Raw genomic sequence first — 15,003 nt, 5'->3', positions numbered from 1 at the left:
CACTAGCATTTAAAGTGATTGTTGGTGTGGTTGGGTTAGATCTGCCATTTTACTCTTTTCTGTTTGCTCCTTTGTTTTTTGATTTCTCTTTTCAATTTTTGTCTTCTCTTGGGTTAATTGAATTCTTTTTAAAATAAATTTATCTATTTATATAATTAGGTACATATGACAGCAGAATGCGTTTTGATTCATTGTACATAATTGCAGCACAACTTTTCATTCTCTGGTTGTACATAATGTAGCGTTGTACCGTATGAGCAGCCACACATGTACCTAAGGTGATGATGGCCATCGTATACATATTAATTCAATGAACGGTTTGTCTTTATAAATTTGTTGATTCCTTTGCTATTTTCAGAAATACTCTTTTTTTAAAAAATGTATTTTTAGTTGTCAGTCGATCTTTTTACTTTATTTATTTATATATGGTGCTGAGAATTGAACCCAGGCCTCATACATGCCAGACAAGTGATCCTACCACTGAGCCACAACTCTAGCCCTTTGTAAGTTCTCTTAAAAATAGACAAGTGCAGAAGAAAGTTAGGGAACTGTTTGAATACCATAAAAAATTTCTGATAATTGTTCAAGCAAGAGAATTTTAAAATTACTGTTCTTTGTGCATAGATTTCTAAGGGGGGAAATATGTAACTGACTGGAAACTAGAGAGATAATCACAGGAGCACTCTTTTTCTTAGCATCCTTAGTGTTCTAACTGGGCAACAAATGAAGTTCACTGTATTGTACTCAGAAGCAGGGCTGTGAGAAATGATTGTGGTGGATTTTGTTTTCAGTGTATTTAGTGTTGTGAAGCTTGTCTGGGCCAATAAATATGTTTAGTAAGCCAGAAGTATGTGTGTTAGTCAACGTTCATCACAGTGACATAATACCTCAGATAATCAGCCCATAAGAAGGAAAGGCTTACTGTGGCTCATGGTTTCAGTTTTGTGGTTTCTTGGCCCCATTGCCTTTGGGCCTGCAGCAGAAGGGCACATCATAGTGGGGAGCATGTGGTGAAGGAAGCTACACACCTCATATGTGGCCAGAAAGCAAAGGGAGAGAGATGGAGGAGCCAAGGTCTCAATATCCCCTTTAAACGTATGCTTCCAGTGACATAACTTCCTCCTTCCTCCATTAGGGGCTTCATCTGTAAAGTTCTTACTACCTCCCAGTAATATGATGGGCTGGGGACTAAGCTTTTAACACCTGGGAGTTTGAGAGACATTTCAGATTCAAACTATAACAGTATGTAAGTAATCAAAGGTAGAGTTCTAATAAGGGAGAGGCACTCATGAAGGAGGATATCACGATGAAGTCATTGACTTAAAGTGATGGTTATATCTGAGAACAGAAGGAAAGTTAGAGGATATAAAAGGAAATGAAGAAATCTGGGAACATCATGTGACAAAATTATAAAGTTTTTTATTATTTCTTTTTCTAACCCAGAACTTTTTAGAAAAGTCAACTGAAAGAGAAACTCGTCAGGAATATGCTTTGGCTATGATTCAGTGCAAAGTTCTGAAACAGTTGGAGAACCTGGAACAGCAGAAGTATGATGATGAAGATATCAGTGAAGACATCAAATTTCTTTTAGAAAAACTTGGTGAAAGTGTCCAGGACCTTAGGTGTGTTCGTATTATTACTTTAAAAAATTCTCATATACTGGATCTGTTGGGCTTTGTTTGATTTGCATAGCTTTTTGTTTTATTTTGTTTTTGGCAGGGAGTGGGGGTTCTTACTGTGTTGCCCAGGCTGGCTGTGAACTCCTGGGCTCCAGAGATCCCTCCTGCCTCAGTCTCCTGGGGGGTTGGGGCTACAGGTACATATGCTGAGTTGCATAATTTTTTCAGAATCTGAATTGATTGCCAAGTATGAAAATCAAGAGCATTCCCTGAGATATGCTGTCTTCTCTTGAAATATCATTTTTACATGGCAACAGTTGGTTAGAGCTGTGGGTTACCTCTTCTCCGTTGAGATTACCATTTTTATTTATAAACAGTGAATGAGAGTGATGTGTACAGTTGGCTTATCTCTATTTTTGTTGTTATAAGGTGTAGGATATGAATGTTAAAAATACTATCACTTTTTATACCAACTGGCCCTACATAAAACTAAGTAACTACTTTATTTGAACAGGATACCCCAATCATCTTACTTATCATGCTTTCACTGAATTACCAGTCAATATTTAATGGCTACATCTCTTTTAATTTTTTACTTGAAAGAAAATCTCAGCATGTCCTGACATTGTCTACTAGCTGACCATGTTGAAAAATATCAGATTATGATGTTTTGAATAACCAAGTTACTGTACACAGAGTGAGTGGTTTCTGAATTAAAGTGCACTGCAGTTTGTTATACATACAGATGTTTTTAATTAATCTATAATGGATTATTTCAATTAATAAATTACCTCTACATTATTGGTAGTCACATTGTAAAATATTGTACAGATATTTGTGATTTTATTTTTATGATGTATAAATTATCATAGTTTATGATATAGTCTAAAGGTATTAGGGTATGCTATTTTATGTTAAAGTACTTTGCTTTTACATATGTTCACATTATTATGCCTAGTAGTCTGGCAAACATCAGTATTTCAAGTGTCACAGTAGAAATTCTGATAGATTAAACAGTTTTTTTTTCCTAATACATATTCATGTACTTATTGGGATAAGGATTTTGAAAACAAGTGCTCATTTAAATATTTCATGCAGTATTCAAATTTTCAGGAGTGAGTACTTTGATAAAATTTTGATCTTAGTATTTTGAATAAAATTTCATAGAATTCATTAAAGATTATTAAATCTATTTAAACTTTATTTAGTGATAGTTTGTTACTATATATTGTCAGTCTTCATAATTTTAAATCACCAGTGAAGAAATTTGATTATGCTTAATTTTGGAATAACTCAAATTCTTATTATACACAATATTCATTTAAAAATTTTATAGCTCATTTGATGAATATAGTTCAGAACTTAAATCTGGAAGGTTGGAATGGAGTCCTGTGCACAAATCTGAGAAATTTTGGAGAGAGAATGCTGTGAGGCTAAATGAGAAGAATTATGAACTCTTGAAGTAAGTTTTTATTCCACTTTACACTCTTAACGCCTGTTATTTCAAATCCTCATCAACTTTTGTTTTTGTCATTCTTTAAATCTTACGTATTCTATGATTTTAGTTTATGTTTTCATGCTGAATAGTTTAGTTGAATGCCTTTTTATTGGGACATCATCTTTTCTTGGAGAAGTACCCATTCAAGTCTTTATTTATTTATTTTTGCATGTTAATGGGAATTCTGTATTCAGAGTATGACTTATTTTTTCATATATTCCTTACAACTATATTGTCTCATTCTGCAACAGCTATGTCACTCTCTAATGGTGTTTGGATGAAAAGAAACTCTAAAATTTTTAAAATATTTTTTTTTAGTTGTAGATGAATACAGTCCCTTTATTTATTTTTACGTGGTGCTGAGGATCTAACTCAGTGCCTCACATGTGCTAGCAAAGTGCTCTACCACTGAGCTACATCCCCAGCCCAAAAGCTCTAAATTTTAATGTGGCTCAATTTATTAATGTTTCCCTAAGACATATGTCCTATGTCTTGGTTAAGAAGGTTTTGCCTACTTAAGTTCATGAAGCTTCCTTTTTATATTAATTTATAGAGGCTTTATTATTTTACCTCTTAACATTTAGAAGTCCGTCTATCTGGAATTGATTTTTGGGTAAGGTATAAAGTAGAAGTAAAAAATCTACTCTTTTCCTTATATGGCTATTTAATTGAACTAGCACCCTTTATTGAAAATAACATTTTCTCAGTGTTTTGCAGGCTTATTTGTCATGATAAGGTGACCACATATGTGCAGGTATCTTACTGTACAATTTACATATTATACAATTCATCTATTCAAAATGTCTGATTCATTCACAGCTGTGCATGATTATCAACACAGTCAATATTAGAACATTTTCTGAAATAATTCCCATGTCCTTTAGCTATCACCTCTCTATCCACCCATTTACCCAGCTTGAAACAACCACTTCATGTCTCTCTCACATAATCTCACATAAATGGGGTCATATATTTGTACTTTTTGTATCTTGCTTCTTTCACTCACCATATGTTCAAGGTTCATGTTGCAGCATTTATCAGTACTTCATTCCTTTTTATGGTTGAGTAATATTCCATTGTATGAATAAGACTACATTTTATTTTGAACTCATCAGTTTATGGATGTTTGGATTGTTTCTACTTTTTGTTTATTATGAATAATAAGACTAGTGATACTTGCTGTAGAAGTTGGTGTGTGGATGTAAAGTTTTTATTTCTCTTGCTTGGGTAGATAACTAGGAGTGTAATTGTTTAGTCATGTGGTAATTTTTCATTTAACCTTTGTGGAACTCCTAGACTATTTTTCCAAAGTTAAAATTGTAATTAAAACTATGATGTAAGATAATAACAATTTATTAAAATAATTTTATTATTAAAATTATAATAGCTATAAAATTATAGATTTCCACCAACAATGTATGAGGTTTCTGATTTTTCTGCCTCTTTACTAAGGTTTATTATTTGACTTTTTGATTCCAGTCATTTTAATGGATATATAGTGGTAGCTTATTGAGGTTTCTATTTGTATTTCCTGATGGCTAATGATCTCAAAGGTCTTCTCTTATGCTCATTGGCCTCTTTATATCTTCTTTGGAGGAGTAGCTATTGAATCCTTGATGTGTATGTATGTACGTGCATACACACACACACACACAAATAGGTAAATATTTTGCTTTCTATACATATTTTTATTGATTGTTTTTAGTTATACATAATATCCCTTCCCTCTGCTCTACTAGTCTTTCTGCTATTTTTTTTTCCAGTTAGTGTCTTGTGGATGTACATGATGGTGAGATTCACTGTGGCTTATTCATATATGTGCATAGGAGTTAGGGGTCTGGAGCTGTGGCTCAGTGATAGAGCACTTGCCTGGCATGTGTGAGGCACTGGGTTCAATTCTCAGCACCACATATAAATAAATAAGAGGTCTATCAACAACTAAAAAAAAAAAAAGTAGGAAGTCCTAACCCATAGGAAAGTTAGGTTATATTCATTCCACTGTTCTTCCCTTATCCTGTCCCTCCTCCATACCCCCTTCAAGCCCCTACATCTGGTTCATTGATCTTCTATTCCCCCACTTTTTTCCCTTTCTTTCTCTTTTTTTACTCCCTTATTTTGTATTAGTTTCTGTATATCAGAGAAAACAATTGACCTTTTGACTTTTTGGGTCTGGCTTATTTTACTTAGAATGATAGTCTCCCATTCCATCCACTTACCAGCAAGTCCTTGACTCATATTCTTTTGGGTTGCCTTGTTGTTATTTAAGTTATAAGGTTCTTTATGCAGATGCCCCCTCAATTTCTGATACCTACATCTTGGTAAATGTAGTATAAGTTTAAAATGCACTTAATATACCTAACTTAAAACATCATAGCAACATAGTCCATTGTACTTTATCAGTTGATTGCCCTTGTGATTTGGCGGAATGATGGATCCCTGCCACTGCTCAGTATCATGAGAGACTATTGTGCTGCATATTGATATTCTGGAAAAGATTACAAATCAAAACTAAAAGTATGGTTTCTATTGAGTGCATATTTCTTCATACCTTCATTAAGTCAAAAAATTGTAAGTTGAACCACAGGGTATCATCTGAATATTCTGAATATAAGTCCTTGATCAGACATATGATTTACAAGGCATTTTCTCCCTTTTGTGTGATTCCTAGCTTTCTTGGTGGTATCCTTTGAAGTGTAAGAGTCTACTTAGGATTTTGATCAAGTCCAATTTGTTTGTTTGTTTGTTTGTTTTGGTTCCTTGTGTTTTTGGTTTTGTGTCAAAGAATCCATTAACAAAATTCAGCTTACAAAGATTTATCCCATGCTTTCTCTAATATTTTTGTGGTTTTAGCTCTTACATGTCGGTCTGTGATTCACTTTTAAGTTATTTTTATATTTGTGTAAGACGAAGGTCCAATTCTTTTGCATGTAGCTGTCTGATTTTTCAGTGTGTTGAAAAGACTGTTCTTTCCCCATTGAATTCTTGGCCCTTTTGGAAAATTTATCTGACTATACACACATGGGTTTATTTCTGGACACTATACTGGTCTATATGGTTTTCCTGATGCCAGTACCACACTGTCTGGGTCACTGCAGCTTTATAGTAAGTTTTGAAATGAGACATGACTTTGATCTTTTTTAATTCTTTTTTAAAAATGAGTTCATCTTATTTAATCAATCTCTAAGTAATAGGCATTTAGATTTATTGCCAGATTTGTCTGTTACAAACAATGCACAAATTACCTTACTATAACTTTTTAAGATAGTAGACTTTAATTTTTAGAAAAATTTTAGGTGTACATGAAAATTGAGCAGAAAGTACAGAGCATTCTTACATCCTATCTTAATCCCCACCAGCACAGAGTTTCTTTTGATTTTAACATCTTGCATTAGTGTGGCACATTTATTATAGTTGATAAGCTAGCATTTGATGCATTATTTATTTATTTATTTATTTTTAAATTTATATGACAGTGGAATGCATTACAATTCCTATTAACATATAGAGCCACAATTTTTCATATCTCTGGTTGTACACACAGTATATTCACACAAATTCGTGTCTTTATACATGTACTTGGATAATAATGATCATCACATTCCACACTCATTAATAACCCCATGCCTCCTCCCCACCCCTCCAACCCCTCTGCCCTATCTAGAGTTCGTTATTAACTGAAATACATTTGTTACCTTGGGGTTCACTTTTTGCATTGTACATTTCTATAAGTTTTTTTAAAAAATTTATTCTAATTAGTTATACATGACAGTAGAATATGTTTTGACACATTGTAAACAAATAGAACACAGCTTTTCATTTCTCTGGCTGAACATGGTGCAGAGTAACACCCATAGTATAATCATACATGTACATAGGGTAAAAGTGTTTGTCTTATTCCACTGTCCTTCCCATTCCCACAACTCCTTCCCTCCCTTCACTCCCCTCTGCATAATCCATAGTTTCTTCATTCTTCCCAACCCCTCCACCCCACTATGGATTAACATTTACTTATCAGAGAAAACTTTTGACTTTTGTTTTTTTGTGTTTGGCTTATTTTGCTTAGCATGGTATTCTCCAGCTCTATCCATTTACCTGAAAATGCTATGATTTCATTCTTTTTTAAAGCTGAGTAATATTCAGTTGACTATATTTGTGTGGGTCCACTTCTGAATTTTCTGTTCTGTTCCATTGATCTAGTTGTATATTCATTTGTAAATACCATACTGTACTTGACTATTATAACTTTAGTGTAAGTCTTGAAATTAGTAGTGTCAGTCCTATGATTTTGTTGTTCTTCATTATTGCACTGGCATTCTGAGTCTTTTGCCTCTCCCTAACTAAATATATGGAAACAAGATTTAATTTCTTGATATCCACAAAATAACTCAGCTGAATTTTTACTGGAATTGCATTCTGTCTATAGATCAAGTTGAGAAGAATTTACATTTTCACATTATTGAGTCTTGTTACTTACGTACATAAAATCTCTTTGTTTATTTAGATTTTCTTTAATTTATTTGATTTGTCTATCTCATGTGGCTCTTTTACACATTTTGTTGGATTTATAGCTAAGTATTTTATTTTTGGGTGCTGTTAATTTCAAATTCCAATTGTTCATTGATGGTGTATAGGAAAACTGTTATGTATTAACCTTATATTCTGTATCTTTGCTATAATTTCCTTTTTGGCTTTTTATTAAACACTAGCTGCACTTCCATTATGACAGCAAATATGAGTGGCAAGACAGGATATCCCTCCTGATCTTACGGGGAAACATCTAGTGTCTCACCATTCAGTATGATTTAGTTGTAGATTTTTTGTACTTCTTTATCAAGAAAGTTTCTTTTTATTCCTAATTTACTGAGAATAATTTTTTTTAATCATGAATAGGTGTTGAATTTTGTCAAATGATGTTTTTATACCTACTGATGATATCATGTGATTTTTCTTTTTTAGCCTGTTGAATATGATGGATGACTTTAATTTATTCTCAAATATTGAATCAGATTTGCATTCTTGTAATCAGTCCTGCTTGGTCATGGTGCATAATTCTGTTTATACTGTTGGATTTGATTTTGTTAGTATTTGTTGAGGGTTTTTGCATCTATGCTAATGAGAGATAGATAGTACTCTGTAATTTTCCTTTCTTGTGATTCTTTATCTGATTTTGGGATTATGGTAATGTTGGTCTCATAGAATGATTTAAAAAGTATTCCTTCTCCTTCTATTTTCTGTAATATTTTATAGAAAAGTGATGTCATTTTCTCTTTAAATGTTTGCCAGAATTAACTCCTGAAACTGTCTGGGCCTATTGTTTGCTGTTTTATAAGGTTATTCAGTCTCCATTGAATTTGTATAATAGATACAGGCAATTTTAGATTAGCCCCTAGGAGGACTTTTTTTTTTTTCTCTCAAGCCAGCCACTGCTTAAATCTTCTGCAGTTATTCGGTTATACTTGAAATATTCCTGCAAGTTGATGGAGCCAGCAGTAGCTTCTGCTCTCAATAAGCTTTGATTCTCTGTATTTACCTGTCTCTCTAGTTCACATGGTAATAGTGTACATTTAGAACTCAGTTGTCTGATGAATTTAAGAAGAGTTCATTTTCAAGCTTTTTAGTTGTTGGGGGGAAGGGAGTAATAACTTCCAAGTTGTTTATATGTTGAATGGGAAACTAGAAGCCTATTAATTTTCTAGATAGTTTTGGCTGTTCTCGGTTCCTTGCCATTTCTTATGAATTTTAGAATCCCTTTATTAAATTCTATAAAGCAGCCAGTTGGAGGGCTGAGATTGTGGCTCAGCAGTAGAGCACTCACCCAGCATGTGTGAGGCCCTGGGTTCGATCCTCAGCACCATATAAAAATAACTAAATAAAATAAAGACATTGTGTCCAACTACAACTAAAAAATAAATATTTTTTTAAAAAAGAAACCAGTTGTAACTCTAACAGAGATTGTGTTGAAGCTATAAATAATTTTTAACTATTTAATATATAGACTTTAAATAAGTTTTTTCTGTTTTTTAGATCATATTTTTTTGACCATGCTTTAAATTTTTAGAGTACAAGTTTTACATTTGTTTTGTCAAATTTATTTCTAAATATTTTTGCTTTTGACGCTAGTACAAATGGATTTTTTTTCTTAATTTAATTTTCAATCATTCACTGTAAGCTTAAGGAAATATATTTGATTTTTATAGGTCAATCTCATATTCTTCAGTCTTTTGGAACTCTTTTTGTTAGTTTAAACAGCTTTTTAATTGAATTTTTGCATTATCTAGTACAAGATTATGATATTTGCAAATAGAGGTGGTTTTACTTTTTATTTTCTAATCTGAGTGTATTTCTGTTTCTTGCCTAATTGCTTTGGCTAGAATCACTACTATGCAAATGTCTTTCTGAATTTTTTTATTTTATTCCATTATCTCTCTATTCTTATTCCAGTGCTACATTGTGTTAATTTGTCATGCTTTATAGTGAGTCAAGGTCTCTGATAATATGAGTGTTCCAAATTTGTTGTTTTTCCAAGGTGTCTTGGATTTTGCCTTTTATGTTTCTATATGAATATTAGAATAAGCTTGTCATGTAAATGGTTTTATTTGGGATTTTGACTCAGATTGAATCAATAGTTCATTCTAGAAGGAATTGATATTTTAAAAAACTTGCTGGGAGAGGTAGTCCTCCGGTCTATGAACATGGCATATTCCTTAGTTTATGTTGGATTACTTTCAAATAATGTTATGATATTGATTATATTTCATTAAGTTTATACCAGTGCATTTGGTTTTTTGATGTTTTTACAGATGCCTTTTATAATTTTTCATTTCCTACTTTTCCATGAAACTTTTCTGTGCAAGTAGAAATAGTTTGTATTTGTGTTACTTAGTATGGTAGTTTATGGCCAAAGAGTACTTGATATGTTGATGGTATCACCAAAAAACCTTAATATTAGAATTTAATTTTAATAAATTTAACTTTAAATAGCCACAGGTAGGACTGGGGATGTAGCTCAGTGTAGAGCACTTGCCTATATAGCCACATGTGACTAGTGGATGTCATATTGAACAGCGTAGTCTGAGACAGAAGGAGCAAAAGTAGATACATGTATTTGATGAAATATATTTAGGCATGCATATATTTCTTATTTAGATCTTATTTCTATGTATGATACACATAATACGAGCATTTGAAGTGCATATTCTATTTCCTGGCATTAGGTTTTATTACTCCATCATATTATTCCTTTTTATCTTTGTATGATCCTTTGTGATTTTTCTAAATAACCAGAAAAAATGGCATTTGGTATTTTGTTTTTCTTTTATGTTTACATGATGATGACAAGTTTGAAATCATTGTTCATCTTATTCCTGAAAATTAGTTGCATAGGATGATAGACAGGAAGGGTACATTAGTGCTGTTCTTAAAACTATTTGAAGAGATAGATGCAGTTGCAGTCTTTAATTCTGCTATTTTAAAAGCACTGTGAGTGCTGACCTTTTCATCTGTGGAGAACCACACTTATTTCAGGCTGTGACATATTTTGGGGTAATTTCAGACTCAGCAAGTATGTGATATAAGTTTGATTTTTCCTCTATTACCTTTGAGTGCAATGGTATTCAAAAATATCTTGGAGCTTTTATGTTATAGTTTTGAAATAAGTATGTGTTTTGAATAAGAAATGTAAAAAATGTAAAAAAATCATTGATGGTAGTTAAAAGCAAAGCCAAGAGAGCAACAAGTTTATGAAACAGGCAGGGAAACATTGTGAAGAAGGATCAGAGCAAATTTGTTGATTGATCAATGAGAATAATAGCTTAAATTCTGTTTTGAATTTATATAGACACTTTTCAAGACAGCATTTCTAACAAACATCAGAGTTGTAAGTCATGTTTGTTCTAACTACAAAGCTGTGTGGCATGTTCCTGTTTGGGCACCATTAGAGTATTTGACAGAATCACAGCTTGTGGTTAATGTGATAGAAATTTAGATTATGATTGATGAATCTATTGTTGACTTACTAACTGTACTCAGAGATGGCTTGGGAGGGAGCTCTTTTTTCTTAACAAAAGTATTTTTTGTAACGTATTTTGAACATTTATATTAATAATTTAAATATTACTTTAACAGACTTACAGACAATAGGAAGATATCAGTGGACTAAATGTCCCTCAAAGAGAACCATTAAAATAATTTCTGTGTTTGGTAGATTTTTAATAGAAAGTCTCTGTGATTCTTTCTGATTCTAGCATTCTTTGAGTCTGACTGTGCTTTTCAAATATTTATGGGATCATGTTCAAATGCAAATTCTAACTTAGTAGGTTTAGAGTAGGGCCTGTGATTCCAGGTGTCCAGGTGGTACTGTTGTTGTTGGTTTGTACATCGTATTTTGGGTATCAGGATTTCAGCCACATGGAGAATGGTTTAAGCCACTGAATATGGTTTAAGACAGGGATTGACACACTTTGTTTCTATAGAGGCTCAGATGTTATGTATTTTATACTTGTTGAATCATTTACTCCCTGTCTCAACTATTTAACACTACTGTTGTAGTGGTAAAGCAGCTATGAACAAGAAGTAAACTATGAACATGGCTATGTTTCTGAAAAACTTTATTTACAAAGGCAGTTGGCAACCAGGTTTGGCTTGAGCTCTAATTTTCTGACTTCCGTCCAGTTTGAGGTAATCAGAATAAATATTATGTTTAATAAATTTTAACACAATTTACTTACAACTTCCTAAAGCTATATCTTATTAAAATGTCAAGATAATATCAGTTTAATCTTTTAAAATTAAAGTTAAATTCAGTTGAATTTAACTTTAGAATAACTTGTAAATTGGCCTTTTATAAAGGAAACATGCATAATTTGAAGTGTTCAAAATATAAGTATATGGAAAATTGAATATATATCTTGTTTCATCTTTTAGATTACATATGCTGGAGTTGAAAGAATTTCTGTCAGGGCGCAGTTGTGTTATGTGTGTGGCTGGACAGTTAGCAGATAATAATTAAGATTTCAATTGCAACATTTTTAACATCATTTTAACATTTGAAATGTTGAAAGGCATATTACCTAACTTCTATAAGTCTCATTTTATCATTTATGTGTTGTTATGGAGAATATTTTACACAGTTTGAAACATGCATAGTATGTATAACAAGTGGTTATTCCTTTCTTCTCTATAACTTGGAAATCCAAATTTTCCAGTTACTCCAGAAAGTAGAAGGTGTGCAATTACTTCATGATGAAATGAAATGATTCCTTAATTGACAACAGGGGTCTTTATCAGTGCTTCCTGTTGTTAATAGATTTTAGCTAGCTGATAGGCTGAGATGGTGACAGGAAAAGATACTCAGAGACCTTAGGCTTCAGTCTTAGAAGACATTGCCAAGTAAATGTTATCTAGAAATCAAAGTAAGCAAATTTCATAGATTGGTAAAAATTTTGAACAAAGAGAGGGTTTTATTGCTCTTATATATTTGTTGTAATGTAAATAATAAAAGTAAAGATAGTTGTGTTTTATTTCCTACTAAGATTTTAAGAAATAGGACATATTTTGTAAATGAATGGCTTGTATGAAAATGAACCACTCAGTGGTTTCAATTTTTTTATTAAATATCTTAAATAATTAGCAATTGCAAGGCATAATAACATCTTGGACATCTTGGTAAAATTAGGTAACCTTTTTAAATGTGTGTATTGCTAAATCTATGAAATCCAAGTTATATCAAACAGACCTGGTTCAGGTCATTCCAGCACTCGTGAAGGCATACAGAACTAAAGTGAATCTTCTTCACTGCTATTCCATCTCAGATTCCTCTCTGGGGGAACTGGAACCAAAGGTAGACTCTCCAGTGTTCTTTTGGGGCCTAGACATATATCACCTGGGTAATTGTAATGAATGATGGTGATGAAAATAATGATGAATTTTTCTACTATCACCATCATACTGAGGATGTTTTTTTTCTTTTTTCTTCTTTTTCGATTTTATTTTTTAGTTTTAGGTAGACATAATATTTTTAAAAAATTTTTTATTCTAATTTGTTATATATGACAGCAGAATGTATTACAACTCATATTACACATATAGAGCACAATTTTTCATATCACAGCTTGTACACACAGTATATTCATACCATTTGTGTATTAATACATGTACTTAGGGTAATGATGAGGTGGACACAATATTTTTATGTGGTGCTGAGGATCGAACCCAGTGTCTCATGCATGCTAGGTGAGCACTCTACCACTGAGTCTTAATCTGATACTTATCTTTTTTACAAATGATAACTTGAAGTCACTAAGAATGACTTAGTCTTTTTTTTTTTTTTTGTACTGGGTATTTAATCAGGACCTTGCTCATGTTAGGCAAGTACTCTGCCACTGAGGTATACCCCCAGCCCTGTTGTAGACATTTTAAAAGATGGTGTACATATATATATATTTGTGAAAATGTGAAAACATTTCTGTAAGGAAGTGCTCTAAAAATAGAATTGCTAGGTTTAAGGATCTGTGTATGTTAAATTCCATCAGGAGCTGTCAAAATTGTTTTTCCCACTTGGCATCACCAATCTAACACTTAAATTATTGATTTATATTTTTCTTGTGTTTGTTGGAGCATCTATTGAATGGTCACTCTGGTTCTAGTTGTTGCAGATATATTGGCAAGTATAAGTCTTTATTGTCGTTAAGCTTACATTGTAATTTGGGGTAGAAAGACCAAATAAGCAATCAAGGAGACAGAGAACATAATGATGGGTGGCAATTAGTACTATGAAGAAAAATGAAGTATGAGAAGAGTATCACAGAGAGTCCTGCCTTAGTGATATGGCTCTTAAGCCAGAGGGTACATTTGAGCTGATAGCTGAATAAATTATCTTTTTGAGTTCACTCCTGAGTTCAGTTTGATACTTTGTTAATGTTTTTATGTTTCTATTTCTGGGTGTCTGTTGCTGGCATATTAGAAAACAATTGTTTTATGTTAGTCTTCTACCTAGCCATTTAAACATTGCTATTCTGATTGGTTATTATAATATTCTCTGTTTATGAAAGGAGTTGAGAAGTTTCCCCTCCATTTCTGGACCTTTGAACAGTTTAAATAACAGAAATTATGTGCTTCTTGAATAAGAGGAAGGCAGTCTTTCCCCAGCTCCTTGGATTCTGAGCAGCACTGTCTTCCTCCTCCTTCACCCAGGGACTTTTACATCACCTGGGTGGATCCACATCCTCTCGCTGGTGGTCTTTGTGAAGAGAGGTAGAAAATGTAGTAGACCAGCAGCAGCTTTCTCTGCTTCAATCCCTAGTTCATAGTCTCATGATACCTGTGAGGCTCTGAAAGAAGTTTCACTCTGTATGGTTGCATGAGGGACTCTCTTGCTTATTAGATAAGCAAGAGAGTCAGAATGGTGGATTTAGGCTGCCATCTTCTAGAAAACATTCAGTTGCTTTAGTGATTGGACTTAGTCCCAGTATTTTATTAGAAATAAGGCAAGAGAGAGTGGCTTAGTGCTTAATCTATCATTTTGATTGTAGGGTGCTGAGAAGACTCTGTCCCAATACTAACAATTGGTGCTGTGATTTACAAGTGATTTATTTAACAAATATAATTGACAAAGATCCACTGGTAGTCTCATATTAAAATAACTCTTACTCACATTCTAGCTGTCTTTCTTTAGAGGGAGAGGGAGCCTATGATATTTTGGGACTCAGCTTGGTGTATTTTGTGAATCTTCAAGTTAACCTGTTATATATGTACAAAGGCTTAAGAACTGCTAATTTATATATAATAGTGAAATTCTTAAAAGAATATGATTATGTTTATAAACATCTACTTTGAAGAAAATGTTAGGATTATATCTGTGATCTATAAGAAAAAATAGAACTTGCTCTC

General features: G+C 32.7%; 1 protein-coding gene across 2 annotated transcripts in view; it reads left to right on the top strand.

Annotated features, from left to right (window-relative positions):
• The window catches only part of Atp6v1h (ATPase H+ transporting V1 subunit H), a 108,909-nt gene that overhangs the window by 56,906 nt on the left and 37,000 nt on the right, over window positions 1-15,003 (top strand). For both annotated transcript variants that reach the window (XM_046428590.2, XM_046428591.2), the window contains 2 exons: window positions 1,444-1,622; window positions 2,956-3,081. In XM_046428590.2, the coding sequence (XP_046284546.1) occupies window positions 1,444-1,622; window positions 2,956-3,081 (305 nt within the window). The remainder of the gene's footprint in view (window positions 1-1,443; window positions 1,623-2,955; window positions 3,082-15,003) is intronic.

Source organism: Marmota monax, unplaced genomic scaffold (assembly GCF_021218885.2).
Source record: "Marmota monax isolate L192 unplaced genomic scaffold, Marmota_monax_Labrador192_F-V1.1 WCK01_AAM20220418_F8-fsc00044, whole genome shotgun sequence".
Classification (NCBI taxonomy): domain Eukaryota; kingdom Metazoa; phylum Chordata; class Mammalia; order Rodentia; family Sciuridae; genus Marmota; species Marmota monax.
This window is presented reverse-complemented; position numbering and strand designations above follow the sequence as displayed.